The 18,384-nt window shown below is 37.2% G+C and overlaps 1 protein-coding gene across 9 annotated transcripts in view; it reads left to right on the plus strand.

Moving 5' to 3' along the window:
- DYNC1I1 (dynein cytoplasmic 1 intermediate chain 1) overlaps window positions 1-18,384 on the plus strand; it is a 231,435-nt gene that overhangs the window by 47,525 nt on the left and 165,526 nt on the right. For all 9 annotated transcript variants that reach the window (XM_088150610.1, XM_088150611.1, XM_088150613.1 and 6 more), the window contains 3 exons: window positions 2,365-2,481; window positions 5,653-5,767; window positions 8,668-8,758. In XM_088150610.1, coding sequence (XP_088006736.1) covers window positions 2,374-2,481; window positions 5,653-5,767; window positions 8,668-8,758 — 314 coding nt within the window. In that variant the 5' untranslated portion in view covers window positions 2,365-2,373. The remainder of the gene's footprint in view (window positions 1-2,364; window positions 2,482-5,652; window positions 5,768-8,667; window positions 8,759-18,384) is intronic.

Raw genomic sequence — 18,384 nt, forward strand, 5'->3', positions numbered from 1 at the left:
TGAATAACAACTCCCAGCATCCTATCCTGGCTGGGTTTGCTGGAAGTTGTAGTTCAGCAACATCTGAGTTAGATCATTTCTAGACAGATGGCTGTTTATCTTCTGGGGGAAAGAGAGGTATAAAAATAAAATGTATATGTAGTAGTAATGGGAGGAGGAGGAAGTGGTGTTTGTGTGACTACCTCTTTTTTGTTCTCAAACCAGTGGATTTGTTTGTGGGAGAGACAAAAGATGGAAAAAGTAATAACAAAACATGGGGAGCTACAAGTAGAAGATAGTATTGTCTGGACAGCCAATAATATCATAGATTCATAGGCTTGGAAGGGACCTTGGAGTCTTTTAGTCCAACCCCCTGCCCAGTGCAGGAATCCTTAGACCACCCTGGACAAATGGTTGTCTAATTCTTGAAAACTTTCAGTGATGGAGCACCCACAGCTTCAGGAGGCAGGCTGTTCCATTGCTTAATAGCTCTTACAGTCAGGAAATTCCTCCTAATTTCAGATTTGGCTCTTTTCCCTGTGAAGCTTCCACCTGCTGGTTCTTGTCTTACTTTTAGGTGCTTTGGTTCCCATGAATAAGGTATGACAATTGCACAATAAAAGCCTAGTATAAAAGTACCCTTAGTCACAAGAGGGGAAAAAACAGATTCTCTGAATTAATCCACCCTCATGTACTCTGCATTACTTTTCTGGTGTGACCAAACTCCCCAAATTCTAGAAATTAGAAGTTCTCTACTAAATTGGACTTGTTCGATAATAGCCTTTGGCAGCATGTGCATTGATTGCTTCAAAGCTTTGTTAGGTATTTGAGCAACGCTGCAGAGTGAAAAAGTAAGCATAATTGGCCCTTTCCCCAAGCTCTCTGCGCCTCTGATAGAATCTTTGCTCAGCTGTGCTGGACATAAATCAATAATAATGCTGTTACTTGTTAGAAGTCTTGAAATTACTCATTCTCTTTAGCCTTTCTCTGTCTTGAATCCTATTTTTTCCATTAATGTAACATTAAATAATGTCGTGATTGTGATATTACAGTAATCACAACTAAGGCTAATTGGATTCTTTCTTAAACCCAGAACATATAGGAATGGGTATCAAGTCACAGGTTGAGGGAAAAAAAGAAGTGAGTCAAAACCACAATTCTTCATGGCTAAAGTAATGCTGATTGGCTTATATAATTACAGTTAAAGTATAAGGGGTTGGGGGAATTTTATCATGGAGAAAATTTATCTATGTGGTCACTATGAGTCGGCACTGACTTGATGGCTCATAATCAATCAATAGTCAATCAATCAAGGGGAGGTAATGTGGATTGAGAAGGACTGTGTATTTCCAAAATTAGCTTCAATTAGTTGCTTATAACAGGATGGCTGAAGAATGGTTCACCCACATTTATACTCATACCAATCTAAATTCCACTTCCAAGATTGATATGCAGATTGTAAATTGGTTATTCTCCAGATTGTATCCTTCTGTGAATTTTGCAACAGAAATGGTACACATGGCTCATTGGAAAGCAACAGCTGATGCTAAAATCAACGGATTAAATCAGGGGTCTCCAAACTCTTCAGCTCATCAACCCCTTCAAGAAGTTTCAGACTGTTCATTGACCCCAAAGCGTTTATTATAGGAAAATAATTTAATAAATACTACTTTAATAGTACTATGAATAACAACAACAATGGATAGTCCCATCAACCCTTGGGAGTTGATATTGACCACTTTGATTAAAGTGATTAAATAGAAGGTAAGCAAATTGTATTTGTAAGGTAGGGCTGAGCAATTTTTCAGAGGCCAAGGGCTGCAATTCAGTTTCCTAAGCTTTTAGAGCAGTGTTTCTCAACCTTAGCAACTAAGATGAGTAGAGTTCAACTCCCAGAATTCCCCAGCCATCTGGAGAATTCTGGGAGTTGAAGTTCACACATCTTAAAGTTGCCAAGGTTGAGAAACTCTGTTTTAGAGGATGTTCTTGGAAGCCTCTTGCAAATCACTGGCCAAGCCATTTTAATCCTTGACCTAGAAAAAGTTGTACACCCCTATCATAGCTGTTAAAGCAAATTGTATTTGGTTTTGCAGGATCTGAGTAGGCAAAGTATATAAATATGGGCTGCTGAGAAAATGTCAAATTGTCTTTTAAAATCAGCCTGCTATTTAGTTAATGCATTTACTCTGTTACTCTGTAAGTACATTTGCTACCATTTTCCAGTGTCACCAGAATCAAGGGATTCTTCCAACCACATCAGAACTCTTTCCCCTCTCTAGATGCCCATCAATCAATCACTATTTCAAAGGAGGTAAAAGAAAATTATTTTATATCTTTTTTCTTGGTTCCCAACACTGGAATCTTCTGTTTTTACTTCTTAATCAGTGAATCATCATGTCTGACAAGAGTGACTTAAAAGCAGAGCTAGAACGTAAAAAACAGCGGCTGGCTCAAATAAGAGAGGAGAAGAAACGGAAGGAAGAAGAAAGGAAAAAGAAAGAGGTAAATGTGTGTGATGTCTGTTAAGGTATCGTTCCTACTTCCTATTTATGTCTCTTTTGGATTTATATTTTTTGCATGACAGAGAAAATGGAAAAGAAATGCGGTTGGGTACAATGACAATCATGTCATCTCTTTGATGCTCTCCATCCATTGTATATGTTGTGTTCCCCTTCTTGTAATTCCCTAAACTTTGCTAAGCATAGTCATTTTTTTTTCCAATCCATCACCTTGCATCCATGCCCAAAGTATGTGGGTTTCTGCTTGCTGAGAATTGCCACAAGGGAGCAAGTGTAAGGGTTGAAGCTGGCAAAGCATGTCTCAGGCTAGACAAAACAATTATGCAAATATTCAGCAGATGCCTCCGACTGCAAAGATTGGAATAATATGGCCACATTTCTGTTCACCTGAAAAGGTGAGACAAAAAGGCCTAGCATTTAAATTGTGGAACAGACTTATCTGTAGGGCATGATTTTGGTGATCTGCAATAAAATGGGCTTCTGTATATATTTGGCTTCTATCTTACCTGCAGTAAAGCAAGTACTCTTAGTTGTGGCTTTTCTGTGAACTTCTGCTGTAAGCAAGGTTAAGAGTTTAGATATATTACCATGCCTGGTGTGAAGTCAAACAGCAGCCAGTTTTAATTTGGTTCAGGGCCTCTTGGTTGTTCTTTCATTACTTAGTACTCTTAATCACCATTTGTAGATCTGTAATTCAAAAACATCTATCTTCTTTTTCTTGCCTTTTAGGTCCTAATTAAACAGGGGAATAAGACTGCCATTGACCATAATTGGTGCATAAGTACAAGAATTTCTTATAGATTTCAAAATAGTTGGGGCTTGAAATGGAATTATTTATATGTGAGAACAATTAAAACGTGAGTGTGGGGGTATGTGTGTGTTTGTGTGTATACAGTATACGAATGAAAGTTACATATTTGAAAGTTCAGTTACAATCTATACCTCCCTGTTGCACTTCATGGCTGGTTAGTTTGGTTGCTAAGATAGCAAATTTGCACTTACTGTTCTTCAGAAAAATAAATGATAATCACTGTTGCATTTTAACCTCCTGATTTTAGAATACTCTCTTGTTCTTATAAGGTCTAGTTGACATATTGGTTGCTATGCTCTTAAGAATGTGCATGGGAATTTTTAATTAAGGAATTTATACTTCTCTCTTTTTCTTAATTCAGTCACATAGCAAAATAGAGATGAGAATTGACAGCGAAATTTATTTTCATGCAGACTCAGGGAAGCGTTAAATGATTATGTTTCTTTTCTTTCAGATGTCAACAGTTGCTGCAGTATAAAATACCTGTTATCCCTTTTCTAATAATTGGTTTGCTTTCAGCTGACACTTTAATACTGTACATGTGTATCGAAAAATTATTGGGATATATGATTTGATACAAGATATGGATTTTTCAGATTGTGTTTTGTTTTTGCTGTTCCCTCCCATCCTGATAATTCTGGCTGTAAATGCATACGTATATGCATATATGCATATGTATGAGAGCCAGTGTGGTGTACTGGTTAAGGTGCCGGACTAGAAGTGAGGAGATCCAGGTTCTGATCTTCCCTTAGGGATTGGCCAGTCACTATCTCCTAGCTATAGACTGGAAAGTCAAATATCATCTATTTACTAACTCATACTAAGCATGGTAGATTATAATCCATGACTTCAATGAAGAGGCCTTCATCCTGCAGTGGATTTAGATAGGTAGGTAGGTGTGTGTGTGTGTATTCAGTCATAAGCAGCTGAGATACATGTATGTGCCGCCCCAGTCCCTAACTAGACAAAGTAATTTGATAACAAACTGCATGTCTGCTTGTCTGGTAGACAAATGTCTTGCTTCTGTACTATATACTGTATCTCCCACATATGTCTCCAGGGAATGAGTTCATGCACCTGGTGCATGAATTGTTTGTGCATTATATGTCAACAGCAAAGATATGAAGGAAAATGGGAGGCAGAGGTGCATGTAGAAAGAAGGCACAGTTTGCTTCAGTTCTGTGGCACCTTTGTATCAGACGTTCATGTACATGTTTGTCTCATTCATACATTATGGTGTTTGTATGATAATAAGGGAATTATCTTGCTCAGTGTCTGGCTATAGCTGTTTTATCATTAATGACTTAAAGATCTTCTAGCATCACCCAACCATTGTTGAAGTGATACAAAGCTTGACCTAATTCATACAATATAGGCACAACAATGATTAGATTACTCTAGAAGATGCTATATACCCTGCCTACATGCTGTGCAGTTAAAGGATCCCATAGGCCATTTGAAGATTGGGTGGACAAATACATCTATTCGAAACCCTGGAGAACTGCTTCTGGTCAATGTACTGCATGCAGGACTGAGCTAGATGGGCCAGTGCTCCAACACACTGCAGGACAGTTTCTTACATTCCCAGATACTTCTTATTTAGGAGCATGTTTATCTCATTTTTCTAGCTGTGCACCAGCTCTAGGCAGTGTAAAAAGTTAAAATTACAATCTTAAAATACAAATAAAATCTAGATTGGTTTGGTAGCTAGCTTGGTATTTTATTGGTATTGTGTGAATATATTAAAATAGCAATAAGAAAGAGCTATTGGCAGAGCAAAAGAGCTAAGATTGTAACTGGAAAGTGTCCAACAAATTATTACTTTTTCACAGACCAGTTGAAAGCTGGGAAGAAAAGGGCCAAATATACTTCTGACTGAGAGTTTCAAGAAGCTCAAGGTTATCATCTACAGCAGTGTTTTTCAACCTTAGTAATGTTAAAATGTGTGGACTTCAAGTCCCAGAATTCCCTAGCCAGCATGCTGGGTGGGGAATTCTGGGACTTGAAATCCATACATCTTAAAGTTGCTGAGATTGAGAAACACTGATCTACAGAATATATGATGTTTTATGGGGATATAAGAGAGATTAATTCAGAAATGGTTGTTCTCTTTGCAGTGCATTAAGTACACAGATGCCTTTAATGTGTCTTGTTCCTTTAAAAATAATACTTGTTGTACTGAGGTAGCAGTTAGGATAAGCACCTTTCCCCCCTACTCTGCAGTCCCACTGAAAATCCCATCGTTGAACTTGCTATTTCTCTTGGGAGAGAAGCTGCCATATGTCTGCGAATCATTCTGTTTATTTGAATTCTCTGAATAATTCTTCATTACTGTCAATTCAGGCAGATTTTCAGCAGAAGAAGGAACCAGCACAGGAAGATTCTGATCTAGACCGCAAGAGAAGGGAGACCGAAGCTTTACTGCAAAGCATTGGTATTTCCCCAGAACCTCCTCTAGGTACTCCGATAGATCCATTAATATTTTTCAGTTTCTGTAACATTCATGCATTATTCTGGCCACTGCATGCTTTGCTTTATTGTTTTGTATGTGTCTGTGATGAGATATATTTGGAGTATACATCATGTACACTGCCTGTATGGCTTGTTGATAGCAATTCTCACTCTTTTCCTTGCTGAATGTCAGCTTTCTGTGCCAGCATGGTTTCCATTCATATGCCGCAACCACAACATTAGTGGCTTCTCTTTAAATACATAAATTATAAAACAAATTTATGATACATAAATTATAAAACAAAACTGACTTTACTAGTCAGTTCACTTGGGATTTTTTTTCGGTATATACATTTTCCCTCGTCAGCTTTTGACTGTTTTTCAGGATGATGAAAACAGTGCTGCAGCACTGTGCCACAAGCTGTGTCCCTTTTTGTGTGCATGCAACATCACAGCGCACAAACAGGAAGGAATAGGGTTTGTGTTGTGATGCTGCAACACGGGTTTCATCATTTTGTCCCCTTGCTCCTCCCCCCTCACAGACATCACTGGGCAAAATCTAAAATAAGGCTCTGACAGTATTGTTAAATAGCTTGATTCTTCCACAGACTTTAAAGCAGTGTTTCTCAAACTTGGCAACTTTAAGATGTGTGAACTTCAATTCCCAGGATACATGCTGGCTGGGGTATTTTGGGAGTTGAAGTCCACACATCTCAACGTTGCCAAGTTTGAGAAACACTGCTTTAAAGTCATGACTGTCCTTGGTGATATTTTTGCAAATTAGAACCCACCTCCTACTAGTATGGCTAAAACTAAGAAGCAGAATTGATGTGTAATGACCCATGTTCATTGTCCCTTCACACCTGTCCCTGCCAAACTGTTTTCATGAAAAACCAATGCCTTTTGTATTTTTTTCAGTTCATTCTGAAAAATGAACTTCAGTTCATGGTGAGAATATGTGTAAGATTTTGGAACTCAAACTGTGGCCAGACAGGTTGATTGGCATTTCTGCCAACATATGTGAATGGTTTAGCAAAATGAGTTAAAAATTCAGTTTGCTAAATCAAAGGAAATATGCATTTAAACATGATGCTGAAATAGCCAATGCCAAATGTTCTATTTTTGACTATGGCTGTGTGAAGGTGGGTTGTAATGGACCTGTTTTGTCTTGATCTTCGCTGCCAAATTAGATGTGGTTGAGAGTTTTCATTTTAAAAAAAGGTGGTAGTCTAGCTTTAATTCATATATCTGATCTAAAAAAAGTTTTCTCCCTCCCAGACTGGAGGTTATTAAACTAAATCATAGAAAACAATCCTGTGAGCAAGATGGTTTATTTTTAGTGTTGCACATCAAGGAGACCCAGTCAGTTGCTTCCTTCCAGTTAGATTAGTTTTGAAGCTCCAATTCAAGTTCTTAAAAAAGATTGAGTCCATAATTCTGTCCAAATACTGATCTATATTCTTCATGTTTGATCATCCACAGCAGGTGGCAGCACCTAGCTGACCTTGGCTGATCTTGAAAAAACAGAGTAGGTATGAATCTGGTTGATTCTCAGATGGGAGATCACTAGGAAATCCCAGAGCTTAAGTTAGATTGGGAAGCAAAAAGCAAGAAACAAGAAACAAAACAACATCATACTATCCTGGAAGAAAATTGCTTGTGTATTCTTGCCCAAAAACCCACCAGCTGTCAAGGTCAAATTAAAAGAGTATACCTATTTTTAAAAATACTTGATCTGAAGGCTTTGTAGAAAAAAGAGTATCATCTTAGGTCACAAGTCTTTGCATTCAGAAGGTAGAGAATAAATCAGCAGAGATTTCTAATGAAATTAATGAAGATCTTTGTATGGTAAATGAGTTTATATAAAAGAGAATCTCTTTCATCTTCCCCAGTCCTGCCTATTGGGACTTCTGCAGGTGGTCCTTATACTGGTCCAGAATTAACTCTGGACCTCTGTCTTTCTTGGACCTCTGTCTTTGTAGAAACATGCCAAACTAAAATATGTATTGGTTACTTTTATCTTGGTTCCATGAATATTAGAAAAGATTTAAAAGTAATTGGTTAGATACATGATCAGTGCAGGGGAACTTTAATAAATGGTGATTACAAGCTTTAGCCAAACAATTTTAGAACACCTGCTGGGCAGACCTCTGGGGGGAAAAAACTAATTCTCCCCATTAGCTTCATAAGTTAGAAGTTGCTTGGGGATTATTACATCACAAAGCTCTAGTAGTCCCTCTGGAATTCCCTTGGCTTTTTTTCCAGGAAAGTCTGAGATTTTTGTAGAGGACCAGGAGTAATGTTTTTATTGTCCTGGCAGAAAAATGCCAAAGGTGTTTGGATGAGGCTAAAAAAAGAAAGAAAAAACTCACTATGAATTTGCATCTGTTGGAATTATTTACCATAAACAACCAAACAGAGCAGAAGGCTATGGAGGAAAACATTAATGAATGTTAGTAACCCCAAAGATCCAGTAAACCCTTCTGTTTTGCAAGTGTTCAAATAAATGTCCAGCATATCTTTTATTTCTTGTCTAATATTTGTTATTGTTTTCTTAGAAAACTGTAAGTTTTCTTAGTTCTTTGCTTAACAATATTTTGAATTGTCTATTCCAAAATCTTGGAATCAATCTTTACTGTTAGAAGTTTTTTTAATATAAAAAAATGGGTGCTGATATTATCATAGTTCACAGGCCAGTTTAAACTTCACTCAAATTTAATTAGCAAAAACATTTAGAATTCACTGATTTCTTTCTTTTTTCCTCCTTTTTTCATCATGTAAAATTCTTCCAATCATGCAACCATTTTATTATTTGGATCTTTGCTTACAATTTGTCTTGACAGTGCTCTGCATCAGTGCAATCATTGCATGTTTTAACATGGGATACCTGTTATTTTCATTATTTAGTCCCAACCCCTATGTCTCCCTCTCCGAAATCAGTGAGCACGCCCAGTGAAGCTGGAAGTCAAGATTCGGGAGACTTGGGACCTGTAGGGAGGTAAGATGAAATGCTCACTATATGTGCTATCTACTCCTCTTGGGGATATTTTTATGGAAATGTATTTCTGTCATCATTCTTGGGTGGCTGGACACTCTGTTTTAGAACACAGGCATCTGCAGCAAAATGAAATTATGTCAGAATGATGACTCACCGTTGTTAACATCATGATGCAGGTCTGTAAGTTGCATTTTTATGTCGTTATGTCATAGCAAACATTTCATCACTCATTCCCCCCTTTGCCTCCCCTCCCCACACTGGATACCTATGTTGCAGAGATAGAATCCTGTATTAGAAGCATTGTCAGAGGAGTTTCCTGTGTTTGAAGTTGTTCTCTGTTTTGAAAGGCTGATAGTGAACTTGGGGCATGGAGACCAACAAAAATACTCCTGTTGGTTTAATCATGATTGTTGAAGCCACAGTTGCATGGATTCACACAATATACTAAGCCGAAATCAAACAAACCACATTATGGCTTAGCATGATGTGTGAATGCTTCTGTGTTTTAGTAGAACACTATTCTTGTTCAGTGAGTTTTAAACAGATTCAGGAAAAAAATGGAAGAAAAGTTTGCAATATTCATTCACTCTGTTTCTTAACACACAGGTCTTTTGTATGGATCTTCTAATTTATATAGCAGTTAATTACGTTGCTTTGTAATTATTTATTTTTTTAAATAAAAATTACCCTGCTTTCATCCTTTGACATGACATTTCTTGCAATAAATTTCCACAACATAAGACCTTTTTGAAACATAGCTACAGTATTATTCTTTATGCATAACTTTAACTAATGATCTTCTTTTCAGATAAATTTTGGGGGAGATTTTTGGTTCAGGGAAAGATGCATTTTAGTTTGATGGTGATGATGAATTTTATTTTCATACTGCTCTTCTTCCCAGAGGAGCCCAGAGGTTGATGCTATATCTCATGCTGCTGAGAAGGCCACTCAAATCTGGCAGAACTCATTTTATACCCATTCAGAGGATAGTCTTCTGCTTAAAGAGTTATCAAAAAACAAAGCTTTTTAGGGATGTCCTCTGGTAAAGGGCTGTCCAATCAAAGTAGGGGCTGTAATGTAACAAGATTGCAGGTGATCAAATGTTCTTAAAAAGCTTGTATAAAAAGTTGATTTCTGCTATTTTGTCTTCAAGGAAATACTCTTTTGGTGATACTTTTGAGCACTTGTCCTGGATTGCATAACTGGAGAATGACTCTGAATTTATATCTTGTTCACCCCCTTTGTAGCGGATGGCATCATCTAGTTGCCTCTCTGTGATGGGGTGGGCAACCACAGTCCACATATTGTGTATTAGGAAGTCCTATGAGCCTAACAGGGCATGTCTTGAGCATCTCAAGATTTCTGGCATAGTTTTGTGGGTTATGATTTATCTTAAGATATAAAATTGGTACGATTGTTGCCATTAACCTCTCACCTGAAATAGAGAAATTTTGTTGCTGTGGGATTTTTAAGATGCAAAATGAATGCCTTAAGCCCATTTTGCTTCTGAATAATTCTCAGAACTGGACTGAAAAATTCCCTGTGCAAACTCCAATGACATTATGACATCACTGCCCACACCTCCTACCCATGTGTTGTTTAACAGGATGTCCTTCGGGCCTGAGCACCTCCTGAGCATTTTGAGGGTTATGGTTTCCTTAAGGTATAAATAACATTGCCATTAACCTTCCACCTCCTGAAATAGAGCATTTTGCCACTGACTCCCGTAGGCTGTTTCTTCAGTGTGCTGTTCAAAACAATTTTTTCCACTTCTGCCTTAGGATGCCATTGAGCTATTTGATAAATCAGAAGTGGTAAGAGAAGCTAACATGCCATTATCCCCTTTGTGGTTAGACAAGTGAAGCCCACCTCAGATAAATTGGCAGGATTGCAGGCAGGTTGGAGAGACTGCCTGGTCTCCATGCTAAATGCCAGAGTGCTAGCCATGTGATGAGGGGGCGACGACAGGAATATAGAGATAATGATGATTTCAGACAGTGTAGGAATACCAAGGCTGTTAATGAGATTACCTGTAAGGAGGACCTGGTTGTAAATGGATTTGCATTACAGGGAAAGAGACCTGCAGATTTTCCATCTAACTTTGGATTCCCTAAGCCTCTTATTCACTGTGATCTGTTTGAAACCCAAGGTCTCACCTGGCCAGTTGGATGCAACAGGACCCTTGATGATTTTATAGGTATGGCCAGCTTAGGGTTTTGTCTGTTTGCTTGGTCTTGTGTAGGGTTGGAAATGTATATCATGAGGCTGGTGTGCTCATGATGCTTTCTTTTGGGCAACCTAGATACAATTTATCTCTGTTGTAGTCCACTAATGGAAGGTGATCGTTTGTTTTTCCTACGCTTGACATAATCGATATATACTTGACATGCATTTTTTCTTTTGGTTTTGGTACACCATTAGAACTTTCTTCCCCAAAGAGTCAGGCATGCAGGCAGGATTGCCCTAATTTCACTTTGCAGACTCAGATAATGAAATTCAAAGGTATGAAATTTAAAGTAAACTACTTTCTAATTCTGAGTAAACAGCAGACAAATGGCAGTCAAGATTTCCATTTCTCCTACTGGAGCTCACTGTTTAGATTTTTTTCATAATCAGTATCTCTGTAATTTTGATCATGCTCCCTAAGGTAGTACTATCATTAAAACTGGTGGCAGAATTTTCCTTTTTGATAAGTGTTGTTACAGAAGACTTAAAAATTGCTTGCCCATCCCTTTTTAATATAAATTAGGAACAACACCAACAAATTAATGGTATCTAGACTCTAAGGAAAAGTTGCACTTCTGTAAAATTATAACTGAGGGTTATCCAATGAATCTGAATAGTAGGATTCAGGATAAATAAAAGTACTTCTTGAGGCAGGGCAACTATAAAAATAAATGCAAAAAGATACGTCTAGTAATCAAAACAATTAGTTAGACAAGTGTCATTGAATCAGTAATAGTTAATTACTATTTTGATTTGTCTCCAGGAAAAACTCATAGAATGTCTATGGTCCTTCTGAAATCATAATTATAGGTATTAGAAATCTGAGAGATTAACACCCTCCCCCACATAATATAGTGTTAAATTTGTGTAACCCACAATCTTCAGCCACTGTAAAACAATGTGCACCCATATTTATTCCCAAGTAAGAGCATACTGGATATCAGATTAGAACTGTGCAATATAAATTTACAGCAGTTAAGAGTAATCCCCAATGGATACTTGGCTAAATAAGATTGGGCTGTACTTCTCTATATCCTTGACCTAGGAAAAGAGAGATTAGTTTTGGATGCCTGCTGTTTACAAAAGTCAGAGACCTCAGTGTTAATAAGTCATTTTGCATGTGGAGTTTGTGGCATCATTAACGTCGTCATTCCTCAAGGAAGGGTAAAACTCCATTCTCTATGCTGATCTTCTCATTAGTAAGTTTTTTATGCTATAGTTCAGAGAGGAGGGGTTTTCCTGCTCCCTAAGGTGATATCTAGGGTACCTTGGCAACCAAAATTTCAGCTCTATCTAGTATTAATTAATGTAATATGTTGCTGTCACAAAGCTATTGTAGTTAATGGCTCTACCATACTTATTAATCGAGTCATGAAATCCTTAATTAGGCTGCTTTTCTTTTAGAGGTGGAAACATCTACTAGCCCCAAGGAAATCAGTGGTATAATTCACTCTTTCTGTTGTATACCCATAGAGAAATATACATGAAAATGCTACATGGAATAACAAAAGCCACATGGATTTTGCAGCAAGGTCCTGGAAGCCAGAACCTCAAAGGGATAGACGTTTAGTTAGCAGCTAACAAATATTTTTTTGCAAAATAGAGTTTTGCAAATTTGTATAATCTTGAAGTGTTCTGTTTTACATTTTTCTCCCTAACTTGTTAACTTGCTACCTATAAGGAAGGTTTTTTTTAAAAGTAATTTGCATGCATGAGCATGAAAATATATGACACTGTCCTTTTAATTTGAATGGTACAACAGAATTCCTTCATTTTAGTTGCTAATCTCTTTCTGGGTATGCATTCATGATTTTTTTCCTTCGTAGGGATTAAGGTTTATTATGCCTGGTAAAATTTTCAGGAAATGAAGGTATTTTATGCCTTGTATCCGAACCCTGAAATTATTTCATTAATCATTTTGCCATCTTATCATGTCTTCTTTACCATACTTTAGTGACAGTACTTCAGAGTCATCATCTCAAGAACCATCTCCAGTGGTTCTTTAGTTAAACCCTACTCTTAGAGTGACACTTAGTGCCAAGACTGCTATTTCTGGTCACTCCTTAAAGGCAAATGTGATGACTATTGGAATGTTATTGCATATTAATATTTCTTGACTAATTAATATAGCTTTAGAAATTATGTACATATAATTCATTCATTACCTGTACAAGCTCAGCCTAATTCTTAATAATGTTCTATACATACGGGGCCCTACAGTATCAAATAGCTTTCTACATCTTGCTGTCTCCTAAAATTCTGGTCTTTTGCTTCTAAAATCATCAGTGAGAAGTTCTGGCAGTTGAAGTCCAACAGATCTGCAGTGCAGCAGTTTATAGAAGGGAGATGTTGAACAGTACCACACTTGTCCAATTGTATTTTGTTTCCTAGTCAAGTTAGATTTTATTTAGGGTGTGAGCTGATATAATAAACAACATTGTATTGGGCAAAAATACCAAAAGTGCTGTTGAAATAATAAATGGTGAAAGAGCTGTTGATTTCCAGAGAGGACCCATGGATCACCAACCTGAAAACTAGATTCATATATCACACTAATCTATGGTTGCTTAACAACATCTTACTAAATAAGCCTTAAGTTCATATAACATGAATGGGTGGAATGGTGATGGGTGGAATGGTGATAATGGGTGGAAGCTTGTCAGAGGGAGATCCAACCTGGAAATAAGGAGGAATTTCCTGACAGTGAGAACTATTAAGCAGTGGAACAGCTTGCCTCCTGGAGTTGTAGGTGCTCCATCGCTGGAGGTTTTCAAGAAAAGATTGGAGAACCATTTGTCCGAGATGGTATGAGGACTCCTGCCTTGGGCAGGGGGTAGAAGACCTTCTAGGTCCCTTTCAACCCCATGATTCTATGCTCAGTCATTAATAATGGTTTATTATTTCAGTGGCTAGATACAACAACACGCTAAGCCAAATTCAGAGAAGCATGATTGTGCCTGAGGATTATGTGGGAAACCAACTTCTGAGTTTCCAAAGAATAGTTAACATGACCTGGGTTTTTATTGGGAACCCTTTTCACGTTATTTAGACTTAAGATTGCAAACGTAATGATAATAAGCAAGTGTTTTGCAACACTTGTGCATGGGCGTGAAATGCCCTTTCCCATACCACTGAACAGCTATAATTTACTCCCAGACTTCCAAAATAAAAGGAGGCAATTTCAAAGATGGAAGAATTGAGAAAACTCTCATAATTAAAATTAGCTAGTTTGCTCATCTCCAAGGTTATGGAAGCATCCTTAGCATCTTCACAACAATTATGTAACACAGCTATTTCTATTTATAAATGTGGGTGTATGTGGGTCCTTTCTAGCCCCATTGACTGTATGTAGTATCACTACAGATGCGGCTGGACCTACATCACACACAAAAGATCTGACATACACATCTCTAGTATTTCTGTGTAAAGCTGGAACAGTCTTTTGTCTAAAATTCTGGAACCTGCTGCCCAGTGATGATAGACAACATGGAGCTATATTAGAGGCTGGCAAGCTATGGTTCTTCAAATTTGGTGGATGCCAGTTCCAAGCTTCCCTCACCATGGATTTTACTGGCTAGGGAGTTAATAGCTGGAAGATCGTAGGTTACCTAATTTTGAGCTAAATAACTAAGTCATAAGGAAATTAAGTCACACATATCTCATCTGTTGTTTTATGTGGGCTGTGTTCTCTATGCATAACATCATGCTTCTGTCCAGGTTAACTATATGTTTCTGGATGTGATTCAAAGTGTAGGTTATGATTTTTAAACTCCTAAATCAAAGACATTCCCTAACGTTTGGCCATGTAGTAGAATATATGTGAGGTCTCATCCAAAATTACTAAAGTTGCCTACAGTTCCCTTAATTGTTTATAATTAGGGACTCTGAAGACCTGTTTGCTTCTGCATGACTTTTCTTACTTTCTGAGATCATCAAAATCTGGCAATGGCAGGAAACAGAACTCTCTCAGACATAGTGTCTAACTCTGGATGCTCTTCCTAGACAGATTTAGCATCCTCTTTGCTTCTTTCAGTTCACTTAACATTTTCTTTTTCACATTTCCTTGTCATTTCCCATCTGGTATTCTTGTCTGAATCAGTCTTGAAGTTTTGATTCTGCTGTTCACTTTGGTTGTAAGTGTGGTGCTGATGTTCTGTGCAACCCACTTCGAGTGTTAGCAGATGGAAAACCAAGGTATATTCATGGAAATAGCAGTTAACATATTTCTCAGGCACCCAGAAATAGGCTAAATGCTGTAAATCAGTCTTTTCAAGGGAAAATCTGAGGTTTAAGCCCCTGGCAAGTCTTCAAGAAGATCCTGTTCATTCAGTAACCTCAGTCGTTTTTTCCTGCTGAAGATTGTGTTGTCAAGCTCTTTCTCTAATCACACTGTAATGGTATCTTCCCTAGTGGAATATTGTTTGTCACTTGGGGAACTTGTCGCATTTAAAGAGGATGGTACAAAGGAGTAATGAGTGCCTCAAGCACGCTATGTGTATTTTTCTGTCTCTGTCCTAAGTAATCCTGGATGTGCTAGTATAAGTGGCCCCTTGAGACTCACAATGTTGGGTGCTGGTGCAGATTCAGAAACTCATACTCTTCGTTAATGACCTTGGCACATTAGAGAAGTTACTTCCACTTTGTTTCAGTTTTGCATGTAGCTTTTGTAATATAATGGGTTAGGCGTAAAAAGTGTTTGGCAGGAGGCATTTAGGAATTGGCGTATATTTTGCCTTTCTTTACTCAAATGATATAAAAGGCCAGAGTATGGGAGTTTCTGCCCACTGTAGTTTTCCTTTTCTTCTCAGTGGAAGTGTAGAATCTTGTTGAAAATCCTAAGCAAAATTTTACTAAATGGTTTATTTAATGTTGAAGAGTTACCTTTTAATAATCTGTTTATAGTAAGACAAAGAATCTTGGGAGGAGACTTTTGCTAGCTTACAAAAGGCTGCGTTGCCCTTCAATAATTTTGAGGAGCCTTTCCTCAAAGCCTTATTTTTATTTTCCTCCTCCTCTTTTAATGGACTTAATACTGATTGTTTCATTTTGATGTGTCAGAGTCTGTGATATGTCTTTGCTTGTTGTGGATTTTTTCAGTGTGATTATCTGTAGCATATTCTTTACCTAATGATAATAATTTATTACATTTGTACAGAATAACCCTTCTATATTCAGTGAAAATTTGTGAAGATTTACAGTCTTGATATGCTGCAGAGGTGCTACTGATTCTCAAAGCATCCAGGGTCCAAGGTGCTTGGAATTTCTTTAATGCAAGTTCAATCAAAATGAATGGGTCTCTTCTGCAGCATCTATTTATTTCACTGAGAATCATATAAATATGTTTTTATTGGTATTATCCAATATTATTGACTGGCAGTAGATTTAGGATAATTCCTTTAAAAAAGAAGTCATGCAACAATAAATAACTTGTTTGTGCTAGTGATGATTGCTAGAAGGTGTCTTGAAAAGAAGATTAATAAAGAATAATGTTCCATATTTGTAGTGAGCATATCATGCTTCTAGGTCTCCTGGAAAGCACTTGATGGATCATCATGAGAATCCAGATGAATTTTTGGTTCCAGAATGTATCTTATATTATTTTTAAAAAACCCTCTTATATCTTTTATGTTCTTAATCACAGAGTATTTCTTTTTTGTGCTTTTTATTAACATCTGTCCTCAAAATTTAAAACAGTTTAAAGAAACTGTTCAAATATATAGGACTACTGTATGAGAAACCACTCATCAGGTGAAGTGGGTGATGCTCTGCCTATTGGGCTACCTGTAAAAAGACCTGAAAATATGGTGATCATATTTTCTTGGAAAAAATAAAGGACAAACCTGAAAAAGAGAGGTTCATAAGGATAAACATTTTAAATTGTTTATGTTTATAGCTTTGGTTTACAAAATAAAATTCAAGAGCAAAACCAAGAAAAACTTTACAAAAATGCATATTCTGATAAAAATATCTAAAATCAAACAATATGTATTGATTTATTTTAAAAAGACAATTCAATTTCCATATTTTTCACATGACTTTGAAAGACTGTACATTAAGTGGTACCATTTGTATGGTAAAAGTTAAATGACCAAAATAAAGGACAAAAGTGAGTTTGTAAAAAATAAATAAATCTAAAGGACAGCTTTCTGAAATAAAGGACTGTCCTTTATAATAAAGTATGTATGGTCACTGTACCTGAAAACCATTTCAATTACTGGGTAGAGCAGGGATGGACAATATGAAGAAATTCCCAAGTCCCCTTCCCCCACAATAACTGGAGCACCCTGAAACAGCATGACTGAAAAGTGGTGGCAAGTTTTCATGTTTTTTTCCCTGAAATCAGCAGTTAAATAGGTGCGTTAATCTCTGATAAGCTTTAGAAACTTTTTTTTACACTAAACCAGGGATAGAAATTTCAGCACTGCCTCCTCAAGTCATCCATTAGCTGCTGTGACCTTGTGACAAATAAAAAGTGTGATCTTAAGATAACAAAAGTTGTCTGCCTTAGGGTCAAGAAATCATAACTAGCCTGAAAAATATGATTGCTCAGAAGGGATAATATCTGGAGTAGTGGACAGAGAAGACTAGAAAACTACACCGGAAATAGGTTGGAGTTTTGAAAACATATATTAATTAGTACAGCATGTTTCAGTACACAATTATGGACAGCAATACTAAGTCCACATCTGGGGGTGTGTATTTATCAAAGCTATGTTTAGGTGCTGCAGAAGGTGTTCTGCTTCCACAATGTTCAGCTTCAAATTATATTCCAGTCTTCAAGGCCAGGGAGGTTTTGAACAATAATAATCTAACAAAATGTAAGCGTGGATCTGCTCAGAGTGAAATGTTATTAAAAGGCCTGAAAAAACTCTCATACAACAAGGAAAGTACCATTTAAGCATCTTTGAGGAGAAAATTCCACACTGGAAGAGCTGCTGCTAAAAATGTTCTTCCTCTAAGTCATCATACCGCATTTATGACAGGAGCCAGAGAAGAGTTTCTGAGCAACCCCTTTGGGGATGGAAATGCCAAAATGAGTAGGGATAATCTTCCAGGTAACCACTACAAAGTAGAGGTGCCCCAGTTATTGCTTAGGAACTGTATGTGGATGTGTCCCTTGAAGTCTTCTAAAGGTTGCAGTTTTGAGAAACAGATAAAGAATTCTTTTTTTTAAATACATGGAACATAATTATGGTAATTGTATTAAAATTTAAATTAAATTAAATTTTATTTTTTGTCCTGGCCACATAAGGTTTTTGTCCAGGCTGTAAAGCATGGCCATCTTATGGGATGGAAGCGATATGCTTTCTTTGTAGCTGTACAGCACCTACCCTGTGGAACTGCATCCGCACTGAGCCCTGGGGTAGAGTGCAGCGATCCACTCCTTGGGAGCTTATTCC

Source organism: Python bivittatus, unplaced genomic scaffold, assembly GCF_059951505.1.
Source record: "Python bivittatus isolate LINGU-HERP-01145 unplaced genomic scaffold, Pbiv_v1 ctg000610_np1212, whole genome shotgun sequence".
Classification (NCBI taxonomy): Eukaryota; Metazoa; Chordata; class Lepidosauria; order Squamata; family Pythonidae; genus Python; species Python bivittatus.